Genomic DNA, 25,099 nt, shown 5'->3' on the forward strand with positions numbered 1-25,099 from the left:
TCCCTGCCATCAACATGCAGATCTCTCCATTCACCACCGGGGCAGACCCATCCTGACTCCTGGAGCCAGGCACACCAGCCAATCACAAGCCAGACAGTCACTTCACATTTATTACACAGACATGCCAGCTTCTAGAAGTGGCACTTCTACACTAGACACAGTAACGCCGCACACATCATTGCGCAGCCTTCAATCTCACGAGTTCGCACATACCAAACTCGACCCTGCACTCCTCTCACATCAGGACTTAACACCGTCACTCAGATCCCCCATGCATTCCTATGGGAGGGCAGGTCAGTCTCACTAAAACATACACAGAGCGCACGCACTTTCCACTGGGACACAGTGTAAAAGCGCCTAGAGGCCTAAAACCACTAATACAACATAGGAAAAAGGCTAGGATAAACGCAAAAAGTTTTAGGGGTGAACTTGCCAGAAGGGCTAAGTCCAACAAGTCTCTTTAGCCAAAAAGAGCCAAGTCCTTTATTGTTCGTGCAGTTACATAATCTAATGTACTAAAGTGTAACAGGTGTTCAAGAAATAATCAAAAACAGAGTGCACGTCTTACTCGACCATAAAAAGATTCACTGTTTCTTATGCTGTACTTGTACGTGTGAATGTAAATCTTTTTTTTTATTCTTACTGTTCTCAAACTAACAATGTATGTATTTCACTTTATTGTAGATGTGCTTTATATAAAGAGGTTATGGTCAGTTAAAGTGGAACACAATTTGCCTAATTGTAACATCTGGTTTTGACTTTCAGGATTTCTTGATGCAGCAAACTATGCTTAGGATAAAAGATCCTAAGAAGTCATTAGAATTTTACACCAAAGTTCTTGGAATGACGTAAGTAAACGATATCCCATAATTGCTGCTTTATTTCGGATATTTTTATCCATTACTTGGGTGTGTTTACATTAAAATGTATTGATTCAATGGTGCTAGTGTCCATATCCACATGCCCCATCCTCCACCATTGTACCTCCCTGCACGCGCATTCCTTGTTAATATTTGGCTGAAGCTCTACTTTCAGTCTTCCTTGCACTTCTGATATGTGTTCAAAACGCCCTGACCTTATGATATAATTTTAACCATGTCTGTACGTTTCACAACAGGCCCTCTGCTGTCCCCACCTAGTGAGGATTCTAGTGGCTTAAATAGTTGTAAGAATAGAAGTTTAAAAAAAAAAACCTTACACTGTGATCCAACTGGATCCTTGCACTGTTCCATCTCTCACAAACTCCCCCCATCCCCCCCCCCCCCATTGAGCACATACAACGAGAGTGTGAGAACCAGTAGGTAGAAACAACTAGAAAGAGGGAACGGGATTAGAAGAAACTCCTCACTTCTACTGGGCACAAACATCTGCTGAGCGAAGTCTGAGCTAAAGGCAATAGCTAATATGTTATCAATCTGCCTTGGAAGCCCTGCATCTTACTCGAACAGTGAAAAGGACACACCTTACCTGTATTACTGTGTCACCAACTTTGTGTTATTATTCAAAATGTATTATTCCTGATACCAGTGGCGTAACGAAACTTGAGGGGCCCCCCTGCAAAGCACAAGGAGGGCCCCCCCCCCCCCCCGGCGGCGCGGCCCACCATTTACCACTTTGCCCTACCACCCAGAAATCTAGCATATTTTGATTTGAAACCTCCAACATTTAAAGGAAGTGCCTCTATATGGTCTTTCTCTAACTTCTAATGAGAAAGTGGGAAACACTCTTAACATACAAGCTACACCATTTGTAACAATGCTGTCAAAAGCAGATTATTTAACTGAGCAGCAATGAGAGCAATACCAAGGAGCGATCCTATTGTCTCAGGAACTGCCTCTGGCTGAAGAATAACTATGAAGGGTCTGAAATAGAATTGACATTAATGGACAATATCTTGTAACTTTGAAAGACCAACCCAAACCTGAAATTCCATACAAACTCGACTGACAATGCACATGAGAAGTACACAAACTATAACTCCGTATCCTGTGAAAGTCAAGAGAAATAGACTGGTTAACTATCTGCATGCCACACACTAGCGACTGTCAAGGGTTGTGCATGATAATAACGTGACCTGAGGAAGCAATTTCAATCATAATGTCTTTATTAGTAAGCACTGCAAACAGGCAGGCAAATAAGGCTGAGGAAGAAAACTGTTTTGATGCTTCAGAACATTGATGCAGATGTCACCCTTCCATCCTCACCCCTCCATGCCACCCAGAGCCCCTGCTCTTTCTGGCATCCTCCTGGCCTCTGGAATGTCCTCCCAGAACAACTCCCGCTTTCATTATTAGTAACAAATGACATTTCAGGGTAAGAAAAAGGATTAACCGGCGTTGACTGTTTCGGCTAGGCCAGCAGCATGGCTCAGATTTGTTAGGACAGCAGCATGGCTCAGATTTGTTAGGACAGCAGCATGGCTCAGATTTGTTAGGACAGCACAGCAGCATGGCTCAGATTTGTTAGGACAGCAGCATGGCTCAGATGTGTTAGGACAGCAGCATGGCTCAGATGTGTTAGGACAGCAGCATGGCTCAGATTTGTTAGGACAGCAGCATGGCTCAGATTTGTTAGGACAGCAGCATGGCTCAGATTTGTTAGGACAGCAGCATGGCTCAGATTTGTTAGGACAGCAGCATGGCACAGATTTGTTAGGACAGCAGCATGGCACAGATTTGTTAGGACAGCAGCATGGCACAGATTTAGTAGGGCAGCACGGCACATAATTGGTAGTTCTAAGTTTGTTCAGCCCTCTGAATGCCAGCTTCACCAGCTGAGTGTGTTGGTGGAGTCTATTGTATCCGCCTTTATCAGCATTTGAAGATGAAAACCTTCTGAGGCCTGCCAGCCAGGAAAAATCTAACTACCTCCACCACATTAAGGGTGGCTACAATGTCTGAGGCTATCCTTGCTGACTCCTGGTGGGGGGGGGGGGGCTTCCTGCTGACCACCATATATTGTGGCGATAGGACCCTCAATCTGCCTTTATCAGCATTAGAAAATGCAGGTACACTCACTGAGCCCTTGGATCACACTTTACCACACTAAGGCTACACAATGGGCTACACAATGGGCAACGAAAACGTGCGACATTCACTCCCTCCGACCTTTGCTCACTCTTTCCAACCTTACTTTTATTTCCTTTCTTATTCGCTTCTTTCCTACTTCCCTTCTCACTCTCCACTCTTTCCATTTCTTCCCCTCTCTTCCTTCTCCCTCAACCCTTTCTGTAGCTCCATTCTTCTTTGTTCCTTCTCTTCCTCCCTTGCAGTCTTCTTTCTGTGCCTCATCTCTCTCCCCATCTCCTTGCAAGCTTCCTTCCTTCTCTCCTTCCTTCATTTATGCTTTACCGCTTTTCTTCCATACTTAACTTCCACCCTCCTTTCTTCTTTCCACCACTCCATTTTCCTTTCTTCCGCCCTCCCTTCTACTCTCCTAACTGTTGTCTCCCCACCTCTCCTTCCTTCCATTCCGCTCTGTCCTTCCCCCCCCCCCCTTTCTGTCTTTAAGTGCCCCTCCACCCCTCTTTTTTCGCTCCCACTCTTGTTACGTAGCTGCACGTCTGGCCCAGCTTCATCTGAAGTGCAGCAGACATCCACTAAGGGTTTCTCGTAAATCATTTAGCATTGTTTTGTTCTGGTCTCGTATGTAATTGACAGCTCGATTAATATTAACTTGCTTTATAAACTGTTAACTCATTTATTGATGCCACTTGTCAGACTGGCAATGGGGCTCATGTCCATTTAGAACAAAGAGAATTTAAGACAGTAAGTAAAGACAGGTGTAAGACACATAACTGACACGAATCAACTGCAATTTAAAGAAATCTGACTCTAAACTGCTTGATGCACAGCCAGGCAAAAAGGCAGCGCTACTTCATGATGTCAATGAGCTACAATGATATCCACACAAGTCTCCAAGGAGCATCATTTAATCATTGTAGTCGAATACCTCCTACCTTGAAGGAACTGCACTGGCTTTCCATTAAACTAAGAATTACGTTCAAAGGTAATGTATACAAATCATTTCAAGTATATGGTCCTTTCTATCTTAGTAACTTGACCCCAAATGTAAAACCGGAAACAACCTGAGGTCGAGCAGCACAAGTCCTCCAATAGTCCCATGTGCAGATGAAAGCAGCATGCGGAAAACAGTGAGAGCTCAGGGGATGCTTTTTGCAATTCCTTGCACCACATCCTTCAAGTCACCGCCAAACTTTATTCCTCAAAGTACTGAAGAAAAAGTTATTCAAAGAAACCTATGACCATGAGCAGACACTATTCAGGACCACCCATCACCCTTTATAGTAGCGCTCCTCACGGTCCGTTGGCTCATAGTGTAGCTCCCACAAATATCCATCTCAAATATACACCCCTAACAGTTGCGCACGTCAGTCTTTAAGCCGAATGTTTATACTGTGCATTCCTTCTCTCTCCTACTCTAAGTGCAAAGTTTACTTAGCAATAGGTTAGGGAGTTACAAAAATTATAAAACCAGTACATAACTAGAACATTAAAGGCAAGTGAACAAAGTGTGTAACTTTTCTTGGAACCAAATAGAAGCTTCACACTGCAAGTTTTCCACTATTTTTCAAGGCACCTCCCCCCCCCCCCCACCCCCCCCCCCTTCCCTCGAATGCCCACTCCACACCACTGAGATTTTTGCTCTACTATAAAATTACATCACGATTAAATCAAGTAGCAAGTGAAAATTCACGGCTTTTGTTAACACTACATGCAACCTGTGGAGCGGCTAAATTAATCTTAGTTACGCAAATGGCTTTGGTAGTTGCATCTGGTGTCAAACAAATGGAAATATCTGACAATTGACTGATTGTCCAGCCCTTAGTTTCTTGGCGTCAGTTTCTATCTGGAAATACCCAATAGTTGCTAATTAATGCTGCCTATATACAAAGTGCAAAACAAGTGTAATATATGGCCAGTCAAGGGATGTACGTAACCCTAAGCCAAAGGAAGTGACTGAGCGCTCATTATTCCTAGGTCAGTGTGCAAGTAACTCACAGTCTAGGTATACTCTTTGCCTTCGGAGGCCTGTTGTCCTCTTTATTCCATTATACAATCAAGAGTGCAAGTCCCAGAATGTAAAGTAAAAGACTGGGTGAGCTACTCACTCGTGGGCTGGGCGAACTTCAGCACTCTGAAGCAATATTTGTCACCTCCCCTAAAACGGCGCAATTTACAAACGCCCTCATTGCAGATTCGCTATCGTAGCTTTCAAGTAATCAGGAGCTACATGCCACAGCTTCAGTCAGGTCTGGTTTTTTGTCAACCATACTTTGTATGTAAGATTAGAAAGGACGCACATTTTTAAAAGGATACCGAAACTACAAACACCAGCACATAAAGTAGAAATGGAAACACGGGCAAGTTGAACACTTCACAAATGGAATAGGTTACATTTAACAGCTATATAGGTGCCAAGTTTCCCAAGTCCATTCATGGCTAGCTCGGCAAGTTCCTTTTTTTCTTCTTAGACTTCTGTGACTTGTAATATTATTTAACCCAAAATAAAAATAGGACTAAAAGTCCCAAAATTCTAAGGAAAACCCGGGACCATGCTAACAAATCGCCTGTGGACCTAGGAAAAATGGTAGGTATGAATTGGTAGCTGGATATCTTTTGTATTCTAGGGCAACCTGTCCAAGAATTGTATCTTTGTCCTATCAGATGTTATGACTACTTCACTCAATAGTCTTTGTGTTTCGACCTTGGAGGGGTGAAAGGCTAAAGACTCATTGCTTGGGGCTGAAATAAAAAAAAAAAATTCCATGCTGTGCCTTAACTGGTTTACAAGCTCCCGGTTCTGAATAAGTCGTAATTATTAGGCATGGTGCTTTCAGTTCGGAAGGAATTACCCATTAGTGCCATAATGTAGTCATTTGTACGCCATATATTCCTTGAATACTAAATGAAAAAGTTATTTCTAATCAAGGAAATGAAAGGTAAACTGTAGTTTTGAAACGTCCAGCAGTACACACAGCTCACCTTTACGAATAGTGTGCCTATCACAGTATGCACTTCACTGGACTGTTGATAAATGAATATGAGGTTTCTAAGGACTCAGTGTATCGCGCGGCATGCGCTGGCTTGGCCGGGCTCGACTAGGGGTGAGCTGAGCTGGGCTGCCTGGAAAGTGGAGCCCCGGCCTGCATGCGCCTGAGCCAAGCAGGTCCGGCCTGCACTGAGTGCTGCCTCTCTTTCAGCTTTGCAGGCGGGCCGTGAGCTGCTGCGACAGTGGGTAATTACCGCAGAGGCGGGCTGACCGGGCCTGGTCGCCCGCTCACCCGCCCCCGGACTCCGCTCCGATTCCAGTCACTGCAGAATTCTTCTGTTCATTAAACTTTTTGCAGCACTTTCAAGGAAAGCGCTGAAAAGTATAACGAAGAGAAGAAATCTGCAGTGCAGTGGAGTGGAGTGGCAGGGCCCCATACCAGGATTCCATTCCATTGCCCACCACCCACCTCTCTGAGACAGTGACTCTCCACTCCGATGGACTGTGAGCAGCACCACACCACCAGGGCAGTGGCTCGCGTTTCGGATCACTACTCCTGACCCGCCCTGCCTCGGACATACTCCCGACACGACACTCACCTGCCGCAGAAGACAGGACGAGACTAGCCACCAGGCAGGGGCTAGTACTAGTAGTACTCTAGTATAATTTTCCTGGCACGGCGCGGCCGCATCCTTCTCAGGAGTCAGCACTTTTCATTACAATGCGCATGACTGTGGCACCAGCCCGCCCTCACCCTGAAGACGCGGCACCGCGCGCGCAGACGCACCATTTGATTGAGTACGGGCGTACTGCGCACTAACTATTTAATTTATTAATTAAATAGTTAGAGACCGTCACCGTGGCTTGCGCGTACAGTTTAATTATGGGGACTTGGGGAGGCCTCTGGCCATCTGCGCTGTTAACTTGAGCACCATTTTTGTAATGTTGGCCCTTCCTTCCTGATGTGCCCCCCCTTCACAGAAGACAACTCTCTGGGTGTGTTAGAAGGATTTATTCTAGGTCAACATATACACAGCAGGAGCGCCGATCTGGAGCTCCGATCGCTATTCAAATCGGCGCGCTAATGCCGATTCCAAGATGGCCGCCGCCGGAAGTCCGGTGACGTCACGCGCTGGGCGCGCTGCGGACTAGACCGCAACACCACATCTCCCTCCTTTGCAAACACAAAAGTCTCAGTCTCAGTTTCACACCAGAACAGTCTTACTTGTGGTCCAGGCTGAACTCCTCGAATCTTCGTGGTAGCATTATTCTCCTTCCGCAGCGTGTCCTCCTGCTTCCTGCGCCTGCGGTAGGGGTGCTGCTCCCCCCACTCGGGATCGCCTCCCCACTCGCTTCTCGTGGTTCAAGACCACCCAACTCTGTCCCTCGGTCACCTAGTCCTGGAGTCTCGGCACCTCCACTTCTTGGACTCCAGGCTCCTTTGGGAACGCTTCCTGCTTCTCCCTCCGGTCTCCTACACTCCCCCTTGCCCGCCGGTGTGGACTCAGCTCCAGCCCTGCTGTCCGGCTCCGTGTTTAGCTCGGCTTCATCGGCCCTGGTACATCTAGCCATCCGGTCTTGTGCCCATATCTTCCCGTCGCTCAGTAAGGCTGATGTGGAATAGGGTTCCACCACTTGGAATGGGGGCGTGAACTTGCTGTCCCCCTTCCTACCCGGTGCCGGCATTTTCACCCTTACCCACTCTCCTTTCTCCAGGGCGACTTCCTTGGTGTTATGCCTAGCGTCGTAGTAGTTAGTGTACACCGCTTGTGCCTTCTCCAAGTTCCTGCGCACCACCGCCGGTGACCAACGACTCTGCACAGTGAGCTTCTTCCAGGCCACATTGTCTCGGGTGAACGGTTCTCTTCCTCTCAGTATGCGGAATGGGCTGTAACCTGTGGACGAGGGAGTTATCCGGTAAGCCCATAGCAGGCGCTTGAGTTCCTTCTCCCAGCTTGCTCCCTGCCCGATGGCCGCTTGCACTGACCCCATTATCACCCTGTTGAATCTCTCTACGGCTCCGTTCCCCGCTGGATGGTACACAGGCGTGCGCCTGACCGTTATCCCGTTTCTGTCCATGAAGGCCTCCCATTTTGTCGACGTGAACTGTGGACCGTTGTCACTGAGGATACCTTTGGGGATTCCTTCTCTGATGAACACCTCCGTGAGGAATCCCAAGATAGTGTCAGTCTCTGCGTTTTCGTCCACATGGACTTCCAGCCACTTCGAGTACCTGTCCACGACCACGGTGAGGTACTTCTGGTTGCCACTGGCGTCCTGAATGGGGCCCAGAACATCTATAGAGATCTCTTCCCACGGGTTTTCCGGGCAGTTGAAGTGTCCCAGTGGTGGACGTAGCATTTTCTGCGTCTTGTCAGCGTTGCTGCATTGCTCACATGACCTGACGTGCCTTTCCACGGCAAGGTCCAACCCCGGCCACCAATAATCCTCCTTCACTCTTCCCTTCGTTTTCACGATACCCAAATGACCTTTGTGTGCCAAGGCCACCACTCTGGGTCGCAGCGCCAACGGGGGTACTACTTTGTTGCTCCGGAACAGGAAACACGGGTTGTCCCCCAGCGACAGTTCTTCTCTGACCTCCCAGTATTGGTTGAGTTCTTCTCCGAGCAACCTCTTCTCCGGCCACCCCTGCGTCACATATGTCTTGACGGCCTTCACTTTCTCGTCAGACTCGTACTCTTCTTCCCTTTCCTGCTTGCTGATGGCCCTTTCGTGATCGCCCATGAACGCTACGGCGTACTCTGCCCAATTTTCTGCGTCTTGCGCTTCTGCTGATTCCTTCGCGGCCGCTCTGCTCAGGTAATCCGCCACTCGGTTCCTGGTGCCTGGGATGTACTCTACGTCGTACACGTAGTCTAGGAGCCGCAGTGTCATCTTTGCGATCCTTGGCGTAGCGTGCTCATGGCCGTTGGATGTGAGGACCTTTACTAGGGGTTTGTGGTCTGTTCGTAAGAGGAACCGTCCTCCCCACAAAAACTGTCGGAACCTTTCCACCGCCCACACGACGGCTAGCATTTCTTTTTCGATCACACTGAATTTGCATTCATTGTCGGCCAACGTGCGGGGCGCGAAGCTGATCGTCGCTGTCACTCCTTGTGCAGACCTTTGCGTTAGCACGGCTCCTAAGCCTCGGTCGCTCGCGTCGGTGGTCAGAGTCGTGGGGGCTGCTGGGTCGAATCCTTGAATGGGTATGGCTTCGCATATTTCTCTTTTCATCCCCTCGAACTCCATCTGTTGTTCCTCCTTCCATGCGAACGCCGTTTTGTCCTTCAGGATCGATCTCAGGTGGTATGTCTTCGATGCAAAGTGGGATACGAACTTGCTATAGAACTCGGCCATCCCCAAGAATGTCCGTACTTCCTCCTTGGGTGTGGGTGCATCCCTGATGGCTGCCACGTTGGAGGCTTTGGGTTTTATGCCTTCCTGGCTGATTTCGTGCCCTAGGTACGTGACACTTTCCAGTCCAAACTTGCACTTGTCCCACTGGGCCGTGAGCCCGTTCTGCTCTAGTACTGTCAGGACGCCTGCTAGCCTCCGGTCATGTTCTTCCTTGGAGGCGCCCATCACCAAGATGTCGTCCTGGAAGAACTGGATTCCCTCCATCTTGTTGAACAGGCGGTACATCAATTTTTGGAAGACTGCCGCTGCCGAGGCAAGTCCGAACGGCATCCGTAGGAATTTGTAGCACCCGAACGGTGTTATGAACGATGTGAGGTGGCTGCTCGATTTGTGGAGTGCGATCTGGTGATACGCAGACGTCAAGTCTACTGTGGAGAACCACCTGGCGCCCTTGGTCTTGGCTAACATCTCGTTGATGCGGGGAAGCGGGAACTTATCCACCACGATGTTTTTGTAGAGTTCTCAGAGGTCTACACACAACCTCACCTTCCCGTTCGGCTTCTGCACCACTACTAAGGGGGCCAACCATTCCGCGTTGTCTATGGCTTCGATGATCCCGTTGTCCTCTAATCTCTGCAGTTCCTCCTGTACTGCCTCCCTGGTACGGAACGGGATGTTTCGCACTTTGTGGGACACCGGTCTGGCTCCTTCCTTGAGGTTAATTTTGTGCGTGAACTTGGTGAGCTTCCCTATGTCGTCTCTGAAGACTTCTGGGAACTCCTCCTTCCACTGCCTTGCTCCCACTCCGGGGTCTTCTTCCATCATGAGTACCTGTATACGGCCTCCCGGGTTCAGTTTTATTCCCAGCTTCCCTTGATCTCTCCATCCCAACACAGAGGGTCCCTTTTCTGCCACGTACAGCTTTCCTTCGCACGTTCTGCCCTTGAACTCAAATGTTAGGGGGCAGTACCCTACCATGGGTATGGGTTCCCCTGTGAATGTCACCGGATGGATGTCCGTTGGGCGCAGTTGGTGGGTGTTAGCCGGTGCGAAATCCTCTTCCCATATCTTTCTCTTTATGATCGTGTAGGGGGAACCTGAGTCGGCGACCATGGTGACTCCCACTCCCCCGATGGTCATGTCACACTTCGGTTTCTTGTCGACCGCGCCGTCGATCCCCAGGATCTGGTCTTCAATCATCAAGATCTCATCGTCCTCTTCTTGACATTCCTGCTCTTCCTCCTTGCCCAACTCCTGTGCTACGTACTTCACTTGCTGCCTTGACGTTTTCCTTCGACACACTCTTTCATAATGACCCATCAGACCACAGTATGCACACTTTGCTCGGAACGCTGGGCACCCCTTGTCGTTGGCGGCGTGTTTTTCGCTGCCACATCTGTAGCACGTGTTGGTGCTCCCTTGTCCCTGTGTCTGCTGTTTCGCGCCCCGGGCTTCCTGTACTGTCGCGTGTTGTGCTGCTCTGCCGTCTGTCTCTCGCTGCTTTTCCTGTCTTCTATCCTGCACACCGCTTGTTCTGGGAGTCGGTCCTTCTTTGCTGTCTCCGCGCACCTCTTGGACATTTCTGCTTTCTTCACCATGGCTATCACGGTCTTAAGGGGTTCATCTCCATTAGCCCACAACTTATCCTGGATGGACGCGTTCGCTGCATGCATTACAATTTGGTCTCTGATCAACTCTTCCTGGAAGGTTCCAAATTTGCACGTTAAGGCAAGTTTCTGTAACGCCGCCACATACTGATCAATCGTTTCCCCTTTCTGTTGCGCTCTGTGGTAGAAGTTGTACCTGTCGACCGCTACGCATACGGTTGGCCGGTAATGGGCGTCCATGTCGTCGATCGCGTGCTGAAACACATTATCGTCTGCCGCGGGCCGCACTACCTTCACCAAATCGTCGTACACTCTCTGGCCTGCCGGGCCCAAATGGTGTAGCAGTATCCTCTTCCTGCGCGTGCTTGGAAACTCTGCTCCGCTCTCCTCCTCTAGCGCGAACAAGAAATTCAAGAAGTACGGCTTCCAATCCTCCCACGGCATATCCGGAACCCCTGCTTTCGTGAGGAAAGGTACCGGGTTTGGCAAACCTGTCGATGTGGCACTCATCGTGATTCTTGCCTCCGTTCGCCGCTGTCTTGGGCTCGAGCTCCTCGACCCCCGGGTGCTGTTGGGGCTGCTTTCACCGGGGTTGTCTTCTCGGTCGGAGTTGCCGCTTCTCCCGTTGCGTCCTGTGACCCCCGCCACGGTGGGTGCGTGCGCTTCACCACGCGGATTCTCTGGCGCCGTTCCGCTCCGCTGGGCTGCTGCTGACCGGGGCCGGGCTCTTGAGTGACCCGTCGGACTAGATGCGCGCCCTCCTCTGCTCTCCGAGACACTGCCGCGCTCCTGCTGGTCGGGGGTGTGACCGTGGATGTAGATGGCGCGATAACCACGAGGCACACTCTGTGGAGGCAGCGCTGGGCCGTTTCACCTCCTCGTCGCCATTGTAATGTTGGCCCTTCCTTCCTGATGTGCCCCCCTTCACAGAAGACAACTCTCTGGGTGTGTTAGAAGGATTTATTCTAGGTCAACATATACACAGCAGGAGCGCCGATCTGGAGCTCCGATCGCTATTCAAATCGGCGCGCTAATGCCGATTCCAAGATGGCCGCCGCCGGAAGTCCGGTGACGTCACGCGCTGGGCGCGCTGCGGACTAGACCGCAACACCACAATTTTATTTGCGAAGACTGAGGCTTGCTTGCACTGCAGCAGTCTCCCACCGCTGAGAGTGAGGGGACCCCTGGAGCGTGGGGGCCCCCCGCACTGCGGGGGCCTGTCTTATGCTCCTGCCTGATACTGAAATATAACTAGAGGGGATTCTCTTTTTATATATGTTCATCATCAGAATTTCTCTTCTCTTATTAGTAAGAAAAGTACCACAGGCTTCTTAACTGTGTGTTTTCTGATCAAGATAACTTAGTTTCTACTGGACTGTGTTACTGGAAAAAAAATGATGAAGCATATCAAACTTCTTCCTGTTCAGTCACATCATCGTATCCCAAGGTTAAAAGCAATTATCCTTAAAGCTTTTAGCAATGCACAAATCCTAATGTTCAAATAGTTCTAAGTTACGTTTCTCAAACAGCATAATGCTAGGAATTGTTCCTTGTATTCAGAACTGTCCCCTAGCACATTGTTTCCCAAACTGGGGGTCAGTTGACAGCCGATTTCTGGTGGGTCGCCAAAGTCCAGGCAACAAATAAAGATACCTTTAAATTCAGTCAAATGTCAGGCTATGCGTTCTGCTGATTATTTGATTACAGGAAGACTGGTGTTTATGAACTCCTCTCACTTTGCAGTCCGAGAAAGTGAAATAAAGTGAATCCTGCTTGGGCACATGAAGTGGAAAAGGAGAGCTGGTGGATGTTCTTTTTTCCTAACACACAACAAAATATAAATACCTGTAAATGAACTGTACCCATCCAGCGCTTAATAAGGCAAAATGAAGCACATTTTTAGGTCGAGCCTAGACAGCGCGCATGCACTCTCTGCAAGACCTGTTGTAGTCCATAAAGGAGTTTGCACCCGCCTGCTGTTAACAATTGGTTCAGTCCAATGTCGCTCTTCGTTGCTGCCTATTAAGTAGTTAAAGCAGCGCTATGTCATTTCTGTTTTTGGCAGAGGAGCACTGCCCACGTTCAATTTCCTTCTGCTTTAATTGTTCATTTGCTGTTTCAGAGAACTATTTTGTCTAATAATTGCAGCGTGGCATGCCGAACATTATTGTCAGATATGGCAACAGCGACTTTCTTTTGTTATGCGCAGCCGTCCTGGAAATATATTTTAAGGCGCTGCGCTTTTTTACTTGTTTCATTGGCAGTGACATAAACTATGACCATGCTGGCAGCCTTGGTGTGTGTTGGCCATCTGAGTCTCCCATTTCCCGTCTGCCTTCTCCCTGTCTGCACCCAGCTTAAATACTCTTCTTATTATTTTGAAAAGGACAAGCCTCCCATTGAATTAAGTCAAATGCAAGAATTTATATATTTGCTTTGTTGCACATTTGTGTAGATCTATAAAGCGTTCTAAATTACGTAAATGCTTTTAAGCGTTATTTTGCTGAACTATCAAACCATAATAAAACATTTGTTATATAATACTTTTGTGAAAACGATACTAACTACAACGTCCATTTATAAATGAATGCACTCAAATAAGTATATGAAATGCAATGGAAAGTATTTAAACAGAAAATGCAAAGATTGTCACACGCTTTGGAGAATAATGCAAGCCTAAGGAGCATTAATACCGGTCTGTAGAGCCAGATGGCACTGGTAGTGTGGTTATTTCTTATTTAATCTTGGCACTCTTCTTATTCAATGTTCTTTATTGGGAGGGGTGTTAGGAGAGGGACCCAAGTACCTAGAGGTTTAAGCTTGTTCTGTATTTAGCTATGATTGGAGAAACCCACAGAGTATTCGGGCTGTCCGAGTACCACTGAATCAGAAGTTGATGCCCCCACTCAACCATCTAAAGGAGTTATTTTGTACTCCATGACTTAGGATGTCAAGGGTGTGAGCTTTTAAATATTTTACCTCGCATGGAGTACTCCAAGACTTATGTTTACTCCCTCTGAAAACGTACATTAAAGGGACTCTTCTTATCTTGCCTAACATAATTAAAGAAGATGGGGTGGGTCATTAATCCTGCTCTGACTCTATTCTCTGTGCGGCCTAGCTGCTGCTGGTCAGAAGCAGGAAGGATCGGGAGAGGACGCGGTGAGTTAAGTGGGGGTGGGGCTGAGTTTTGTGGTGTAGTTAGGGTTGGGGGTAGTTCTTCAAGGCTGGGGGTGAGGGTCGTTTTTAGGGCTTAGGGGAGGGCGGATTAGTTTTTAGGGCTCGCGGGGGGTCATTTTTTTTTTAAATTAGGGGTTGGGTCTCAGGGCTGTGGAAGGGGTCGAGGTAGTTTTAGGGAGAGCATGAGGGGTGTGGGTCGGAGTAGTATATGTTAAGGGGCAGGGTTTTATGGCTCAGGCAGGGGAAGGGAATGGGTAGTCGGGGTAGATTTTAGGGCTTGGGGGAGGGTGGAGTAATTTTTTTAATTGGGGTTAAGGGTTTTAGGCCTCAGGGCAGTGGAAGGGGTTGGGGTAGTTTTAGGGACAGCGTGGGGGTTGGGGTAGTGTAATTTAGAACTTAGGTCGGCGAGTCGGAGTAGTGGCAACCTTAGCCACGCATACCCCCTTACCATTCATGCCTTTACCACAAAATTACATGGTAAAGGAACGCATGATTAAGACTCATTTGAGGTTCGGGCTGTGTGGTAGAGGCACGCTTGGTTTAGCCATGCATGCCTCTATCATACAACTGGTCTGGTAGATAGCAACTGCGGCTCAGTGAACCTCTGCTGACGCATGGTTTTGGTGACTCTAAACCTTAAAGTTGTTCAAGATGAAAGATGGGTATTTCAAAGCCACCTGACATGAATCTCAAAGTTGTCGCCTGCAGTGAAGTTGGCCGCTGAACAATGTAATACCACCTTGATGGGCAGTGAAGGTGAGATTAATACTGAACTATTCTTGAGGTATTTCCATCTGGTAAAGGGAGGTTCTCTTCACAAAGTACACAAAGTAATATTCCTCTTTGAATAACCTAGGCAGGAAGGTGCCCTTGATGTGTTCTACAGTCCCTCTTGCCTGCAGTGACAGTCATTGCTTGCTTTGTCCACCACAGTGGGTGCAGCCGTGTACTTGTTAGAACACATTTTGCTGTCTGATTGTTTTCTCCGTAAGCAATAATTCTAATTTTAAATCGAAGATTTCTTAGTATTTTATATCCAGGGCTTGTGAGGTGTCACCCTTGGGAAGTGTTGCTGCTACTGGGTGTCTTTCCATTTAGAATATTTGGTAGCCCTGTGTTGCAACACCAGCCTCGTAAACCCGAGGCATGGGAATTGTATTTTATAATGCAACAACCTTTTTGCTTACTGAAATATCATAGTTTGCACATGTAGTAGAGCAATTTGACACAGGCTTGTGGACAGTGAAGCTTTACTGTATAAGACTATAACGGTTCAAATACTGTTTTGCTTGTTTAACAAGTCATGGCCAGTCTTAGACAGCTGGATTGCGAACAAGCCTGGGCTGATGCAAGTGCCCCGGTACTAAGGGTATTTGTTTAGGGGGCTCCTGGAGCATCCAGCTTCTTGTAACTTGATAGAGAGACAAGGCTGACCTACCTTCTAGGGCCACAAAGACTTACTCCTAAGGTGTTGCTCCCTCGGTGGGCCGATGGCCAGCAGCAAGTTGAATTGGACAAATGTGCTCAGTGCCTGCAGATGCAGGGAGATGGCTCCTCCACCCCAAGGGAGATAATAGCTGGTTGCCGAAGTGCTGGGCAGTCCTCCAAGTGTTGGGGATGATACGCATCTGCAGAACGAATTGGGTCTTTGTTACTGTCAAGGAACAAGCAGCCAGGCAGGGTTGGCACCAATTGCTGTACAGGTCCTTAAATTTTCCGGTGTCTTCTCTTCTTTGTCCTCTTCAGTTCCCATGAAGTCGAATCTGAGGACTCAATTTAGGGGTGTTTAGGGAAGTATATGGTAGTAGCCAATGGTCTATCTGCCATTGGAGAGACTACACCCCCTATATGGCCACTAACTGTGGGGATTGTGCAGCCCTAAGGGTCACATAATACATGCTGCTGCCCTTAAGGCCCTGCGCACCAGGGGTACCAATTACCAGGGACTTACAGGAGAGCTGAAGTTCTGCCAATTGGGTTACAGTTAATACTTGTTTTGTTCTAGGGAAAGAGCAGTGGCCCTGGGGCTTGGTTAGCAGGGACCCAGTGCACTTCGAATCAAAAGCATCAGTACCAATGGACAAAAAGTGGGGGTGACCAAAAAGAGGCACTTTTCTACAGCTGTTGAACCCCTTCGCAGCTAGGCCTCCCACCCCCCTCCCTTGCCCCCCCCCGTGCTAAGCCTTTTTTGGGGGGTATTTGGGGTAGTTCGCGTTTGGGCCCCTGTAACTTTTTGACCACATAGCTATCCACGCCAAATTTGCGTCCTTTTTTCCCCAACATCATGGGGATTCTAAAGGTACCCAGGGTTTGTGGATTCCTTTGGAAGGGACCCAGAAGTTAGCCAAAATACAGCGTGGTGTTTTTTTTTGTTTTTTTGGGGGGTGAGTGGGGATGGGGGAAAAAGGGCTACAGATGAAAGCATCTGTTTTTTTCCCTACAAATGGTATAAAAAAAAAAGGTTGTGGTGCTGAAATCGCCATCTTCCCAGCTTTCAGGGACAAGCAGACTTTTGTCAGAAAACCAACATTCTTTACACAGTTTTGTCATTTTTCTGGGACATAGCCTATTTTTGCTATTTTTTGTTCTTTCAACCGCTTTCCAGTTAATGGTAGCAATGGGTATAAAAGCTATGATGGATCCTGGAAAGCTATACATTTTAGAAAAGTAGACAAAATTCTGAATTCAGCAAGGGTTCATTTGTGTAGATCCTTCTAGGTTTCTTTATAGAAACTAACCGTTGAATATAGGAAAAATTGAACATTTAGTTGGAAAAAACAGCCATTTGTGTCAATGTTTTCACCTGTAACTTCGTCGAATTATGACAGCTGTTTGAAAGCAATATACCGTTACATCCGCTGGACCTTTCTGGTTGTGGGTATATATAGGACTTTAGGTTCACCAAGAACCCGACGAACCCCGAGCCAATAACTGAGTAGCATCTTGCAATGGTTTTTTATTATGTACCGGGTATATAGCAATTGATTTGGGAAAATATATACATGGAAAAATCGGTATGAAAGACACCTGTGTATTTCTGAAATTGTAACAAAATATAGAGTTTAGAAACTGTAGATATGTGCACATTTCTGAAATTGTGAGTACCCATACTAGCATGAGAATTAAAGGTCATTTTTCAAAATTACTTCTTTTTTACATATTGTCTTTCATTTGGAAGGCAGAAATTTATCGAAAGTCAATAGGTAATAGCTGCTGTACAATTCTGTGTTACCCTAAGTCTCCCGTTAAAAATGGTACCTCACTTGTGTGGGTAGGCCTAGTGCCCGCGACAGGAAACTGCTCAAAACTCAACGTGGACACACTTAATTTTTACAGTGAAAACTGACCCTTTTTTGTAGAGTGCCTAGCTGTAGATTTTGAACCATAGCTCTGGCTGCACCTAGGGAAACTAGCAAACCTATACTTTTTTGAAAACTGGACACCCAGGGGAATCCAGGATGGGGTGACTTGACTGGCTCTCACCAGGTTCTATTACCCAGAATCCCTTGCAAACCTAAAAATGTATTTTTTTTTAAAAAAAACACATTTGCCTCACATTTCTGTGGTGGAAAGTTCTGGAATCTGCGTGGATCCACAAAATTCCCCCAACCCCGCGTTCCCCAAAGTCTTCTGAGAAAACCGCTACCTCACTTGTGTGGGTAAGCCTAGTGCCCGCGACAGGAAACGGCCCAAGACGCAACGTGGACACCACATTTTCATAGTGAGAACGGACCGTTTTTTTGCAAAGTGCCTAGTTGTAGATTTTGAACCCTAGCTCTGCCGGCACCTAGGGAAACCTAGCAAACCTATACATTTTTGAAAACTAGACACCAGGGGGATTCCAGGGATATATGGCTAGTGTAGATCCCCCAACGTTTTCTTACCCAGAATCCCCTGCAAACCTCATTTAGCTGAAAAAATCACTTTTTCCACACATTTTTGTGTGGGAAAGTTGTGCCATCAGCAGGCTGACACAAATTTCCTACCACCCAGCGTTCCCCCCCAGGTGTCCCGATAAAAATGGAGCCCTTGTGTGGGAGGCCCAAGTAACCGCGACAGGCAAGGGCTCAAAACGTATTGAGGCGACATCAAAATGGCCTATCACAAAACGACCTGGCTTTGCAAGGGGGGGTCACCTGGGTTTTTGGCCCTGTGCTCGGCGGCAAGCTAGGGAAACCTACCAAACCCACACATTTCTGAAAACTAGACACCCGGGGGATTCCAGGGAGGTATGGCTTGTGTGGATCCTCCCAACGTTTTCTTATCCAGAATCCTGTGCAAACCTGAAATTTAGCTGAAAAAATCACTATTTCCACGCATTTTTGTGGAAAGTTGTGGCATCACCGGTCTGACACATATTTCCTACTACCCAGTGTTCCCCCAGGTCTCCCGATTAAAAACGGTGCCGCACTCGTGTGGGAGGCCCAAGTACCCTGCCCCATCTGCCTTCCAGGGGGAAGAGAGAGACTGTAGCATTTTTTCTTTTGGGTGGGGGTCTTTGCATGCGCATTCTGGGCAGCCCCCACCCCTATGTATATATAAAAACAATAATCCCTGGGGCCTAGTGGGCTTTCTGCCCCCCCGAGGGGCAGATCAGGGGCTATTGACCCCATCTGCCTCCTGGGGGGGGGGGGCAGAAAGTCTTATTCTTACTTTTGGGGGAGGGGGGCTTTGGCATGCCCATTCTGGGCAGCCCCCACCCCTGGCGCATACAAAAAAATCTGTGGCGTCTAGGGTACTTTTTGCCCCCTGGGGGGGCGGAAAGACTGGAATTGTGTGGGGGGTAGGTGGGGGCATTTGCATACCCATCTTTGGCAGCCCCCACCCCTAAATCGTAAAAATAAAACCCTGGCGTCTAGTGGGCTTTCTGCCCCCGCCGGGGGGGGCAGATTGGGGACTACCGCCCCATCTACACCGGGGGGGGGGCAGAGACTGTAATTGTGCAAGGGGGGGTTGGGGGCTATGGCTGGTTTCTAGTGGTATTTCTGCCCCCTAGAGGGGGTAGAAAGAAAGACTGGAATTTTAAGTTAAATGTAAAAAAAAAAAAAAACCTTGGCGTCTAGTAGGCTTTCTGCCCCCCCCCCCCCCCCCCCCCCCCCCAAAAAAAACTGAATTTAGCCCCAAAAATATGGGTGGGGGGGGAAACAAAGGCCCTTGCCCAAGGGGCCGCTTCCCTATCCCTGGTGCCTAGTGGGTGGATCCCTGCTTGAGGATGGCCCGCTCCCCCCCCCCCCTCCCCGGCAGGGCAGGGACCCACTAGGGAGGGGTACCATTGGAAAGGGGAGATTCTCCCCTTCCAACGATACCTCTCCCAAGTGTTTCGGTGTTGGGGGCCTGAGATAACCCCCCGAGAACTGAAACACTGCCATGCGCGCGATCGTCATTGGATTGAAAACCAGTGAGGGGCCTCTGGAGGTTTGGGAAGCTCTTCCCCACCTCCTGAGCCCCAAAATAAATTTAAATCCCTCTGCTGTTGGCAGCAGAGGGATTTCGTGCCCCTGTCCTCATGAATGAATGGTTCCGTCATGAGCACTGGAGCACCGGTGCTCATGACGGAACCATTTTCTGGACCTAGCTTAAATACACTTTTCTCATTATTTTGTCCTCTGTGAAAGGGTTCTCCAAAGTCTGTCCTGGAGGTCCGATCCATGCTAGTATTTTTGTATATCCACATTTAGATGAATGTCGTTATATTAAAGATGTCGAAGAAGTGGAGAACCTACCCTCCAGTCCCGTTTCCGAACATGACTCCGGATCGGAAGACGTCGACGAAACACTCTTTCGCAGAGATGAAGACGACACCGAGGTAGGAGACTACAATGAGGCCTTAGGGGCCGAAGAGAGTAGCTCCGGTGACGAGCAAGGCCTACCCGTTCAGACTGAAGAAAGCCCAGTGCAGCAGTCTATGGCTCCGGTCGAGGGATCGCCTTCGGGCCTTACCCAAAACCTATCCCGCAGTTCTTCGGCCCCGCCCTCGGGCCCGGCCTCGGACATTCAGCGGCAGCCATTAATGCCCAAAACGGCTGGTTTCCCTTCTTCAAAACCGAAACCGAAAGCTGTATTGGTTCAATTGAAACCGAAACCGAAAGTGGCGCTGGTCGGATCGAGGCCCTCCACACCTTCGACGCCAGCAAAACACATCGGCACCGAACGCACCAAACGAGACTTCGGTGCCGAACTCGAAGCGGCCGACGTCGGAGTCGACATAAGGAAGAAGGCCTTCGGTACCACCAAACCTGCTCGGCTCCCGGCACCGACGCAATCGACTCCGACCCCAAAGGTCAAACAGCCTGCTGCGTCTCACACCGCTTCCACGGCGACACCAAAGCCACACTCATCGAAGAAGTCGACGGCCATTCCCGCCCCTCGACTCGATGACCCACCGGCGCCGAAACAATCCACGACCGCCTCCACAGAACCGGTCGGTGCAAAAGACTCGGACACTCCAGATGCGACCCATTGCTGCGCAAAGCACCAAAACGAAAACGGTCCTCCAGGACACGTCGGGCTCCGAGCCAATTAAAGCTCCAGCAGCCTCTTCGACACCAGCCAACATTACTTTTGGCCTGCCACCATCCTCGGCCCCGAAAATGTTCCAAATCAGGACACGGGTGACCCATACCACAATCACGCCTGCCGAACGCTCTGCGGAGACGTCGCCATTGCATCTAATCGACGCCGACACCGGCAGGATGATTATCCACAAACGGAAAATAACTTCGGAGCCGGCTTTGGACTCCTTCAGGATTCCACTTAAAAGAAAGCTGCCTGTGGCTACAGAACCAGTTCTTACGAGCCTTTCCACTCACCCTACCAGGATCCGCAATCCTTCTCTCCCACACACTCCGACACGGATGCGTTGGTGGACTACATGGGTGACCAAGTCCCCTACCCCGGAGACATGGACCCTGACGGCCAACAGGACCCTGATCAAACTTGAGATGACCCTGTGGACCCAGGTGCACCTATGGATGCACAAGACCCGCAACTCTAGAGCAAAAACATCTCCCACAGAGGACACGGCAGCGTTCAACGCTCTAATTGAACGTGCTGCGGCCAATCATGGGGTGCAACTTCACTCGGACACCGTCGAGGACGACTTTCTTATGGATACTTTTGCATCCTCAGAAAGGAATATAAAAACTCTACCCATGTTGAAGGGTGTCCTCAAACCAGCAAAGGACATCTTCAAGGAACCCACCAGGGCAAGAGTCATAAACCCCAGGATCGACAAAAAATACAGATCAGCGCCTGGGGACCCTACTTACATCAGAGGCCAATTACCTCTGGATTCCATTGTCGTTGCGAATGCTCGCAAGAGGGCACACTCCCAAACAGGTGACGCTCCTCCCCCGGACAAAGAGTCCAAGGTGTTAGAGACCTCTGGCAAACGGGTTGCCGCCCAGGCAGCCAACATATGGCGCATTGCCAATACTCAAGCACGCCTCGCTCGCTACGATAGAGCGCACTACGACACATTAGAGCAACTAATCCAACATCTCCCTGACCAATTCAGAGAAGGTGCAGAGATCCTCATCAGGGAGGGACAGCTCCTCACAAACGCATCCATCAAGTGCGCACTGGATGCCGCAGACACAGCTGCCAGGGCCATAAACACTAGCGTCATGCTGCGACGACATGCCTGGTTACGAATCTCCGGATTCAAACCTGAGGTGAATAACAACATACTCAACCAGCCTGTCAACCCCGACTATTTATTCGGCCCGGAGGTTGACACCACCCTAGAGAAAATAAAGAAGGACACGGACACTGCAAAGTCCATGGGGGCTCTCCAGACTCAGTCCTTTCGGAGCGGCTCCTTTCGTCGCCCCGGAAATAGAGGAGCAGGTAGAGGACAGGGGTCACAGCAAACATACAACAAGGGCAATACACAAACCACCTACGATAAAAACACCCGGGTGGATATCGTGGCTCCAGTACAAAGGGCAGAGGACGCGGCTACGGCAACACCAGGTCCTCCCCCAAGAACAAGCAGTGACGCCCTCTCCCTTCCTCCCGACCACATAACACCTGTCGGGGGAAGGCTACAAAGGTTCCTGTCCACGTGGAACTCCATCACCACGGACAGGTGGGTCAAAGACATTGTCAAATACGGTTACTGTCTAGAACTAACCTCCACTCCACCCACAATACCTCCAAAAAACCGTCCTATGTCCTCAGAGCACTTAACGCTCTTACAGCAGGAGGTGCAAAGTATGCTTCTAAAAGGCGTAATAGAGGTCGTACCCGTCCACGAGCAAGGTACGGGGGTGTACTCCCTGTACTTTTTAATACCGAAGAAGGACGGGTCACTCAGACCTATATTAGACCTGAGACCCCTAAACAGATACATTCTTTCCGAGCATTTTCACATGCTCACTCTCCAGCAAGTCCTCCCGCTGTTCAAGCAGGGAGACTTTCTAGCCACACTGGACCTCAAGGATGCGTATTTCCACATACCCATTCACCCATCACACAAAAAATACCTCCGGTTCACTGTTCAAGGGCAGCACTACCAATTCAAAGTCCTTACCTTCGGCGTGACAACGGCACCAAGGGTGTTTACAAAGTGCCTAGCTACTGTGGCGGCACATCTACGGAGGCAGCACATACACGTCTACCCTTACCTGGACGACTGGCTCGTTCAAGCGAAGTCAGCCCAGCAATGTGCCAGCCACATGTCCCGCACCATTCACCTCCTTCACAATCTGGGGTTCTCACTAAATTACCCAAAATCCCATCTACAGCCCGCACACGTACAACAGTACCTAGGTGCGACTATAGACACTCTGGCGGCCACAGCTCAGCCAAATTTGGTGAGAATCAACAGCATGCAAATGCTGATTTCCAAGTTCAAACCACAACACTCCCTTCCCGCGCGAGTGTTCATGCAGTTGATAGGCATGATGGCCTCCTGCATCTTCATAGTCCCCCACGCGAGACTACATATGCGCCCGCTTCAGGAGTGCTTAGCACGTCAGTGGAATCAGGCTCAAGGACAGTTGAAGGACCTAGTGTTGGTGAGCGGTCGGGCATACAACTCTCTGCATTGGTGGAATCCACAAAACCTATGCAAGGGCCGACCGTTCCAAGAGCCTGTCCCACAGATAATACTGACGGCGGACGCGTCTCTCCAGGGATGGGGAGCTCATGTACTCCATTACACAGTGCAGGGACTATGGACACAACAACAAAAGAAGATGCACATCAACCTTCTAGAGCTGATGGCAATCTTCCTCGCTATGAAAGCTTTCAAAGTACACTTGTGCAACAAAGTTGTGTTGATCCGGACGGACAACATGACTGCCATGTACTACATACAGAAGCAGGGAGGAACACACTCTCCACAGTTGTCTCATCTGGCTCAGAGCATGTGGAAGTGGGCCATTCAAAGGAACATGTTCCTCATGGCAGAACACCTCCCCGGCAAAGACAACCAGATGGCGGATCTGCTCAGCAGACACAGCCACCAGATGCACGAGTGGGAGTTACACCCATCAGTACTCCAACCGTACTTCCAGCAGTGGGGTCATCCAGAGATAGACCTATTCGCGACAAGCGAAAACGCAAAATGCCAAAGCTTTGCCGCCAGGTTCCCACATCCGCAGTCGCAGGGCAATGCGATATGGATGAACTGGTCCGGCAGATTTGCGTACGCTTTTCCACCAGCACCACTGATACCGCTGGTGGCGCGCAAACTGCGTCAACACTCACTGACGCTCGTCCTGGTTGCTCCAACGTGGGCACGCCAACCGTGGTACACCACCTTTCTTGAACTTTCCGTGGTGCCGCATCAAAGGCTGCGGATCAAACCCGAGCATTTAACGCAGAACCAAGGAGAGATTCAGCACCCAGATCCGCAACAGCTGAACCTGGCAATCTGGCTCCTGAAGTCCTAGAGTTTGGCTACCTCAACCTGCCACCTGACTGTATGGACATCATTAAGGAGGCCAGGCGACCCACTACCAGAGCTTGCTATGCAGCCAAATGGAAGAGGTTCGTCATTTATTGCAGTAATAATGACATTAACCCGCTGGACGCATCCATCCAAAACATCATTTGTTACCTATTACACCTATACCGATGCAATCTGGCGTACACCTCTATACGTGTCCATTTGACCGCAATATCAGCCTATCTGCAGACCAGGCAGCACCTCTCTCTATTCAGAGTGCCTGCCATCAAAGCATTCTTGGAAGGACTCAAACGAGTCATTCCACCAAGCCACCCACCGGCTCCGATGTGGAACCTCAACTTGGTCCTCACACGCCTGATGGGTCCACCCTTTGAACCTCTACACTCATGCGAGATTCAATTCCTTACCTGGAAAGTAGCTTTCCTAGTAGCGATCACTTCTTTGAGAAGAGTTAGTGAACTCCAGGCACTAACCGTTCAAGAGCCATTTATACAGGTTCACGCAAACAGGGTCGTACTACGTACCAACCCCAAATTCATGCCAAAGGTGGTATCGCAGTTCCACATGAATCAAACCATTGAACTGCCCGTTTTCTTCCAAAACCCACAAACTGTCGCAGAAAGGGCACTCCATACACTAGATGTCAAAAGGGCCCTCATGTATTTTATCGACAGGACCAAACCCTTTAGGAAAACACAACAACTTTTCGTTGCCTTTGCCCCACACCACAAAGGTAACGCTATCTCCAAAGCAGGAATAGCCAGATGGATCGTTAAATGTATCCAAATTTGCTATCAAAAGGCTAAACGTACTTTAACGATTCCCCCACGAGCCCACTCAACACGTAAGTTCGGGGCCTCAATGGCTTTCCTAGGAAACATTCCTTTGCATGACATATGTAGAGCAGCCACCTGGTCCACTACACATACATTTACCAAACACTATTGTGTAGATGTGCAATCAAAACAGCAGGCAGCTGTAGGACAGGCTGTTCTCAAAACTCTTTTTCAGACCGCTGCAGCTG

General features: G+C 49.1%; 1 protein-coding gene across 1 annotated transcript in view; it reads left to right on the forward strand.

Annotated features, from left to right (window-relative positions):
* GLO1 (glyoxalase I) overlaps positions 1-25,099 on the forward strand; it is a 220,007-nt gene that overhangs the window by 78,004 nt on the left and 116,904 nt on the right. Inside the window, exon 2 of the mRNA XM_085610240.1 lies at positions 766-848. Within this exon, the coding sequence (XP_085466366.1) occupies positions 766-848 (83 nt within the window). The remainder of the gene's footprint in view (positions 1-765; positions 849-25,099) is intronic.

Source organism: Triturus cristatus, chromosome 6 (genome assembly GCF_964204655.1).
Source record: "Triturus cristatus chromosome 6, aTriCri1.1, whole genome shotgun sequence".
In the NCBI taxonomy this organism is placed as follows: domain Eukaryota; kingdom Metazoa; phylum Chordata; class Amphibia; order Caudata; family Salamandridae; genus Triturus; species Triturus cristatus.